Source organism: Triticum aestivum, chromosome 6B (assembly GCF_018294505.1).
Source record: "Triticum aestivum cultivar Chinese Spring chromosome 6B, IWGSC CS RefSeq v2.1, whole genome shotgun sequence".
NCBI lineage: Eukaryota > Viridiplantae > Streptophyta > Magnoliopsida > Poales > Poaceae > Triticum > Triticum aestivum.
The window spans coordinates 638,713,257-638,722,226 of record NC_057810.1 but is presented as its reverse complement, the minus strand read 5'-3'; the positions used below and the strand labels follow the sequence as shown (position 1 = coordinate 638,722,226).

At 37.2% G+C, this 8,970-nt stretch overlaps 1 protein-coding gene across 1 annotated transcript; it reads left to right on the top strand.

Annotated features, from left to right (window-relative positions):
• The first annotated feature begins 1,291 nt into the window (after nt 1-1,291).
• LOC123134637 (uncharacterized) lies at nt 1,292-1,917 on the top strand. Its single transcript, XM_044553850.1, has one exon. It carries the CDS (start codon nt 1,366-1,368, stop codon nt 1,675-1,677), a length of 312 nt encoding a protein of 103 aa, XP_044409785.1. The 5' UTR covers nt 1,292-1,365; the 3' UTR covers nt 1,678-1,917.
• The last annotated feature ends 7,053 nt before the right edge of the window (nt 1,918-8,970 follow it).

The window sequence follows — 8,970 nt, the reverse complement described above, 5'->3', positions numbered from 1 at the left end:
GCTCTTTTTAACCACAAACCATAAGCATACACAAGAGCAACAAATGTTCTACTTTACAATTCTTCCGCTAATACATGAGTACATTTCACAATATAGATTCCTTACACATTGCGGAACTCATACATCTTTCACATACATTGCACAATTTCGTACAGTTATTTCACATACACCCGTACACTTTCAAGGATCCAAATGATCATATACTATGTGCTATAAACTTTGCTTATTTGAACACCAGATCAGTATGAGTAAGCGAATGACAAAATATGATGCCACCTGAACCATATAACATGTTCTTTTTTGCGGTGAAATCGCATAGCATGTTAAAATCAAGTGCCAGATAGAATACATTCTGAAATATTCAATATGACATAAATCTTTGCTACTTTGGCTTTCTGCATTATACAAGGATGCACAGATCGTCTGCATATATTTGGGAAAATTATGAAAGATTTTTTTACTGTGAAAACAGTAAATGAAAACTTTCATCTTAACATGCAATTCAGTGCAATCAGAAAACGAGTTGTCTAATTCACATCTACTCCTTCCGTTCCTAAATATTTGTCTTTCTAGAGATTTCAACAAGTGACTACACACGGAGCAAAATGAGTGAATCTACACTCTAAAATATGTCTATATACATCCGTATGTGGTAACCATTTGATATCTCTAAAAAGACAAATATTTAGGAACGGAGGGTGTAGATGTTTTTTAAAGGGGTCACATCTAAGTTCCCACAACTATATAATGCAGCAAAAAAAAACTGGGACAAAAAAAAAGACCACAAACAGAATTCATAATTATGTCACATGTAGATGTGTCCTAAACAGACCCATCAGAAAATATATTTCAAACCTTTTGATTTCATTGCTTCAATGGTACTCCCTCCGTAAAGAAATATAAGAGCGTTAAGGTCACTATTTTAGTTATCTAAATGCTCTTATATTTGTTTACAGAGGAAGTATTATATCTACAAGCTGTAGGAGTAATCGTTAACGGAATTCATAAGAATGCAGAGGACAAACCCTGTGCCTAGCTGCGAATACGTCCCGTAGCGTGGAAACGGCAAAGGAGCACGTAAATCCACGTGCAGCAGCCAGCAAGCAGCCAAGCGCCCAAGCGGCTTGCAGTATGCACACACGAAACCGCAACAGAATCGCCGAAGCATCGTAAGCAGAGTAGGCGACACGCCATCCCTTCCGCGCCTCGGCTACCCTCCAAGCTGCCCACCACCCGAAAAAGTCCTATAAAATCAACCGACGCACACCGTCAACAGGCACCCATCGAAATCTTTTCTTCCACTCCTACGAGCACCAGGCAAGTGCATACGGCAAGAAAGGTTCTTGGATTGGTTCTGCTGCGAAGATGGTGGCGCCCATGGTGATCGCGTCGGCGGGGCTCGGGATGCTGGCGGGCGTGGCGATGGCAAACCGGACGACCGGGGACGGGCTGCCGGCGGCGTCCAGATGGGACGCGCGGCCACGCTGCTCCACGTGCAGCGGCACCGGCCGGGAGGAGTGCCTCTGCAGCCGTTGGTCCGACGGCGACGTCGGCTGCGGGACGTGCTCCGGCTCCGGCCGCAAGCGGTGCCGCAGCTGCGGAGGCTCTGGCACCGGCCGGCAGCTCCCGGCGCGACTCATCGTCCAGCAGCAGAAGCTGCCGACCGCGCACGGGTGACGCGGAGACTACAACGGACGTTCATAGTTCTCCCGGAGGGAATCCGAAGTGCAATTAGGCAGAACATAGCATATGAGTGTCTCCTTCAAGACGTTCATAGTTATGTATAGAACATGTTTAGAGCTCCTTTGATTCAAAAGAATTTTGTAGAAAGTTAGAGGGTTTAAATCCTTAGGAATCTTTTCATGTGTTGCAGTTTGATTCACATGATTGCAATTCTTTGGAGTTTTTCCTTTGAAATCCATTGCATTCTATTTTGGAGGAAAATTTCCATCCACTCAAGCCGTTTCTTAAGAATTTCATCATTTCGCCTATGTTATGAAGCACTCCTTCATCCAAATTTATGTAGGTTTTCAATTCTACATAATTCAAGAGGACATGGCACTAGTCATACATTTTTTTTATTCCGGTGTTGAAAAAATCTTGTGAATCAAAGAGAGCCTTAACTATACCATTGTTCAGTCATAACTCCCGAGGTACACATTTAGTAATTTAAGCGGACGTAGCTACAAACTCAGCCCCCTTCAGGCTTCAACGGTGCACCCATGGATTCGCCTTGCATGACTGCTGCTTTGGCGGCTGTTGGCAGAGGGAATCCCGGTTCCTCAGCTCCCGCTAGTAGTTTGGGTTAGGGATTTTTAGTCCCCGCAAGGGTGACCCTTAGGCAAATGGCAGTGCTTCATCTTCGAGTTGGTCTTTCAGGCTCTAATCGTCCTCGACTTCACCATCAGGATGAAGTCGACAAAGTTCTGACATAGATTTTTGTCGTCTCCTTGGGGCGATGAGGTTAGGGTTTCTCGTCGTACTTGGACAACGTCGAGATCTGATGTCAGATGCTACAAATTGATGGTGAGGACTACGGCTCTGGGGTGCCAGTCCTATGGGGCACATGCACACAGACTCCCAGCTATCGCCTACAAGGTTGCGCCAGCTCTAGTAGGAGAGAGGCAACCGGCTTGCTGACAGCTTGTTCTGTCGAAGGTAGTGGTCATTCGGTGGACTAGGGAGCAGACCTCGATGAAGTTTCTTTTATTTGTTTGGGTGCCTTGAGTTTCTATACTGATTGATTTGTGTCCATTCCGCAAAAAGTTAGAACCATACTAGTCAGCGAGTTTATTTTGTGAGTGGTCGAGGTATTGAAGAACATTATGATATTAAATGTTCTCTACTTGTCCAAATCATCTGCATGTCATGTGCAAGTCTAATTTATACATTAATTTGGCAATTCATGATGATCTCTGATCCACGATACATTTGGTATTGAAGAACATTATGATATTAAATGTTCTCTACTTGTCCAAATCATCTGCATGTCATGTGCAAGTCTAAGTTTTATGTTTCAACTTATCATTCATCGCTCAACTAATTTTTGATGAGATTTTATTCTAAACTACGAATACTATGTAGCGTTGGGTAATTGCAGTAATCCTCGGTCAATGTCGGCTTCAACTTTATATGTCATATCTTTCAATCATATCATCAATCCAACTCGGCAATATGCATGCATATCATCAATAATGAATCTCTCTCCTCCCTCCCCAGTTACAACCACGAATGGGGCAAATCTACCACATGCTGCTCCTTCATGTCCATGATTGCAATCATAACAACAACCGCCGTGGAGACACACACCTCATTCTTCAGTGATGTTTCATATGACCAAAGAGCACATGATCCTAAGCTGAAATTTATGGCGTGTGATTAGCTCTATGCAAGATATACGTCCACAGAAGCATCAAAGCATGTGTAAGATGCGTGCTACGCGTGGGAGTGAAGTGATTGATAGTGGATTCTCAAAACACCGAAATAGGAAAAGCACAAGACTAGTGTCATGCCCTATTGCATTCTATTATTGCAAAGCTAAAGGAACTTTGGATTGAAGAGTGTTTGATAGCATAGAGAAAACAATAGAATTCTACTAAAAGATTTGAGTGGATGGAATTATTCATTCAAATGGAGAACAAATGAGTCATGTGGAAAAGTTCCTATGGGTTGTCCTCGTAGGAAAAAGTTCCTACCGGTCCAAATCTTACGAAAATCATATAGAATTCCTTTGAGTCAAAGGAGTGTGTGTGTGTAGTACTTACAACAACCGGCATGTTTTTGCACAAAGGCTATATCTAGCTTATTGTGAAACATATGCCACACTCTCCTCTAGTGTTTCCAAGTTGAGCCTTGACCCAGTAGCGTTCTTTTTTCTTCCATTTTTTCTCTGTAGGTATTAGTTGGTTCTTGTCCTTGCTGACAATCTTATAAAAGAGTACTTTGTCCCTTGAACATGTTCAATTCTTGAGGCTTTCTCACCCATGAGATCCCTCTACTCTACCACTTATTATAAATTAATAAAATGACCATGTGATCGTAAGAAAAGTAGTCTATATTTTTCTCTAGACAACATTTATTCAATTTTTAAATGTTTCATTTTTTTCTGTGTTTACCTTATTAAGTTTCTTTTTATTATTTCCTTATTGTTTGCTTTGTTTTCTACTTTATTGTAAAAATAGTTTTTTGAAAATTGCATGATTTCTATAAAATGTGTGAAAACTTTGTATTAAAATGTGTGAGCATCTTCAAATATTACACAAACATTATGTAAAAAAATATGTGAATACCTTTTGAATTTACAAGAAGATTTTAAAAAGTTGTGTTTTAAAAGAAAAGTATGAGCACTGTTTAAACATATACGCATTTCTTTGAAAATATGCGAATACTTTTCTAAATTATGTGAACATTTTGGAAGAAAATATGTGAACTCTTTATAAAATTATATGCATATCTTTTAAGTGTGTCCATTTAAAAAAATGTGAGAACATTTTTCGAAATTTACATAAATATATTTTTAATCAGCGAACAGTTTACATATTATGCAGACTTTATTTAATGCAAGAATACTTTTCTTAGTTATATGATCTTTTTAATTGCATGAACATCTTTCAAAATCACATGAATATTTTAATAAAAATACACGAATGCCTTTTATAATTCAATCAACATTCTAATATATGTGGACATGTTTTTTTAACCCAAAACCATAAGCATATATAAGAGCAGCAAATGTTATATTTTACAATTCTTTCGCTAATACATGATTTACCACAATGAAGAATATAGATACACTATTAAAAGTGATCAGAAGAGCCAATTGAAGTCGGTGTGATATTTGTAGTAGAATGATAGGTAGTCTGTATATAATGAGCTAAGTCGGGGTCCAACTAGATATGATGCCATTCATGCAAGGATAGCGTGCAAAATGCACACCACATATCTTGAGACAAAGATGGACATCACAAACTACATTTCACAATATAGATTTCATGCACATTGCATAATTCGTACATCTTTCACATATATTACAAAATTTCATACACACATATCCCATACATTGTACAATTTCTAGCATCCAACTGAGCATGTAGCATGTGCTATAAACTTTACTTTTTTGAACACGAAATCAATGTGATTAAAAGAAATGACAAAATATGATGCCAACTGAATCGTATAACATGTTCTTTTTTGCGGGAGATCGCACAACATGTTAAAATCAAGTGCCAAACATAATACATTCTGAAATATTCAATACAGCGAAAATGTTTGCTACTCTGGCTTTCTGGATTAAACAAGGATGCACAGATTGTCTACATATTGGAGAAAATTATGAAAGATTTTTATGGTGAAAACTTTCATGTTAACATGCAATTGACTGCAATCAGAAAATCCATCTCAAACCTCTTGATTTCATTATATCTCTTGTTGCAATATTATATTGGCTCAATTGTACTATATCTACAAACCTAGGCAAAGCCTCTCCTTCATAAAGCTACAATAACCATAAGATCATGCATCGATAAGTGTACAGATTGTCAACTAAAGCAATGTCCATGTCATCCTCATTTTCTATTAAGTAAAGATATTAGAAAGTATCTTTCTTGGAGATGACTTTCCTCAGAGCCACTTTCAGGTACTAGTTTTTTCTGTGTCACAACATAAATTGTTGCCTTACCTTCTACTATGTAAGTAAAAAAAATATGTATGCATTCTCCTTTAAGATTTGCATGCAGTTGATTTGGAGGTGGTCGTGATGCCAATTAATGCTAGTGAATGCTCGACATTGGCGTTGGGAGCGCTAGTCAATCAATGTTACACAAAGGCAAATGATCGCAAGCTACTACATGGTTTAGGGACACTCATGGAGTAGCGGGATGTATTAGAATAACATGGAATGTCTAATATACCCCGTAAAAAATGACCAAGTTAACCTTACATAAGGATGGTTGGATTGGCTAGGTACTCATATCTAGGTTTGTGGAGCAATAGAGTGATGTAAAAGAGCTCCAACTCATGAGCGAGGAAAGTATCAGCATCTTTCTTGAGATCATTCACCACCCGCAAGTAAAGTCTTGTGTGATTTTATTCTAAGCTACCAATACTACATAGCATTGCGTAATGGCAGTAATCCTTAGTCAAACTCGGTTCGAGCTTATCTAGCATATCTTTCGATCATATCATCAATCCTAGTTGGCAATACGCTTGCATATAATTCATAATGAATCTCTCCCCCTACCCAGTTACAACCACGAATGGACTAGATCTACCACATGTTGCTCCTCCATGTCCAGGATTGCAACAGTAACGACAACCATCGTGGAGATACAAACCACATTCTTGAGTGTTGTTCCATATGGACATAGAGCGCATGATCTGATGCTGAAATGGGTGTCATGTGATTAGCTCTCTATGCAAGATATACATCTAGAGAAGCATCAAAGCATGTATAAGATGCAAACTGCGCATGGGGTGAAGTGATTGATAGTGGATTCATGAAGCAAGAAAAATGCAGTACTAGAGTGGCTTGTCCTTTTGCATCCTAGTATTACAAAGCTAATGGAATTTGGATTGAAGATTGTTTGATAGCATAGAGAAAACAATAGAACTTTACTAAGAGATTTGAGTGCATGGAATTGTTTGTTCAAAATGGAGCACAAATGAGTCATGTGGAAAAGTTCCTAGGGATTGCCATCATAGGAAAGATTCCTAAGGGTCCAAATATTACAAAAATCTTATAGAATTCCTTTGAATCAAAGGAGTGTGTGTGCAGTACTTACTATGAAGGTCACGTTTTCATGCAAAGGCTATATCTAGCTTATTGCGAAACATACGCCACACTCTCCTATAGTATTCCCGACTTAGGTTGTGCCCCAGTAGTGGTATTTTTCTTCCTTTTATCCTCTGGAGGTACTAGTTGTCTTTAGTTCTTGCTCACAATCTCCTAAAAGAGTGCTTTGTCCCTTGAACATGGTCAATTCTTGTGGCTTCTTCAGCCACGAGATCCCTCTATTGTACCCCTTGTTATAGAGCAGTAAAATGACTGTGTGATCCTAAGAAAAACTTGTCTCTAGTTTTCTCTAGACCGCAATTATTTGGTTTTCCATGTTTCATTTTTTCTCTATTTTACCTTATTAAGTTTCTTTTTATCATTCCCTTTTTATTTATTTTTTCATTTTTTTACTTTTTAAAATGTTTCTTTGGAATTTGCATGATTTTTTTATAAAAAGTGTGATACCTTTGTAACATGTCTTAAAATGTGTGAGCATCTTCAAACATTACGTAAATATTTTGCCAAAAGTAAGTGAATACTTTTTAGATTTACACTAAGTTTTTCAAAATGTATCACTTTTAAGAAGAATGTATGAACACTTTCTAAACATGTGCACATTTCTTCGACAATATGCGACACTTTTCTAAATTATGTGAACATTAAAAATAAGTGAAGTCTTCCATAAAATTATATGCATGTCTTTTATGTGTGTCCGTATTTTATTAAAGTTAGAAGATGCCCCGCATGTTCTTGCGCAAATGAGGTTTTGGTTATATGAAACGTGAATATTTGAAATAATAATTTTTGAATGGATGTAAGAATTAAATGTTAATAGCATATCCATGAATGCATGTTTGCATGTTGAGGTGGATTTTTATTATGAATAGTTGCATGTTGAGGTGGGCCTTTTCCCATGAATGTTGAATGATGAGGTGGGATGCTTGCATGTTGAGAGAAAAATGTTAGTGGGGGCTAATTTTTTCTCTATTTTACCTTATTAAGTTTGTTTTTATCATTCCCTTTTCGTTTTAGTTTTTGCATTTTTTACTTTTTATCTCCTCTAGTGTTCCCGACTTGGCCATGGCCCAGTAGTTGTCTCTGGTTCCTACTCACAATCTTCTAAAGAGTGATGTGTCCCTCCAACATTGTCATTTCTTGTGGCTTCTTCAACCATGGGATCCCTCTACTGTACCCCTTTTCATAGAGCAAAAAAATGACCGTGTGATCCCCAAAAAAGTAGTCTCTGGTTTTTTCTAGATCGCATTTACCCGGTTTTCCATGTTTATTTTTTTCCTGTTTTTACCTTATTAAGTTTTTTCTACTTTATTTCGAAAATATTTTTCTGAAAATTGCACGATTTTTTATAAGATGCGTGAAACCTTTGTAACATGGTTAAAATGGGTGAGCATCTTCGAATATTACACAAATATTATGTGACAAATATGTGAATACTTTTAAAATTTGCATGAAGATTTTAAAAATGCGTGTTAAAAAATTGCATGAACACTTTTAAACATGTCGAAATTTCTTCAAAAATATGCAATACTTTTCTAAATTATGTGAACGTTAAGAAATATGTGAAATATTTTATAATATTATATGCATATCTTTTAAGTGTGTCCATATTTATTAAAAAGGGAACCTATTTTTGCCACTCTAGATTTTGTCAATTTTCCTTATGCCACTCTAAAATTTGACGTTTCACTTTTGCCACTCTTAGATTTTGATAATGTATCACAATTGGCATTCTATGGCGAAAGCAAAATAATTTGATTTCACTTTTGCCACTCTTACGTTTTGATAATGTATCATAATTACCACTCTAAAATGTTTTCTTTTGCCACGAAATGGCAAATGTGAATATTTAAATAAAGTTTGCATAATTGTGATGTAGCAAACATGATGCACATATCGTGTGCATATATTGGAGAAAATTATGACAGGATTTTTAATGTGAAAACAATAAATGAAGGCTGTGTTTGATAGTAAAGTATTGAAAAAAACCAAAGTATTGAAAACTACAAAATTTTAGCATGTAGGTGTAAGATACCACAGTTTTGACATACCATAGTATTTTGAAGTATTGAGAATACTTTGAGCTGTTTGGTAGTGTTGTATATTCGATGCACCTAATACCTAACTAGTCATAACGTCCATGCAAAAAGGCCACTCATATGCACAAAGTCCACAACCAAACT

Bases quoted from the DNA above. Each gene is read 5' to 3' on its own strand.
- LOC123134637 (XM_044553850.1), top strand. From the start codon at position 1,366: ATGGTGGCGCCCATGGTGATCGCGTCGGCGGGGCTCGGGATGCTGGCG.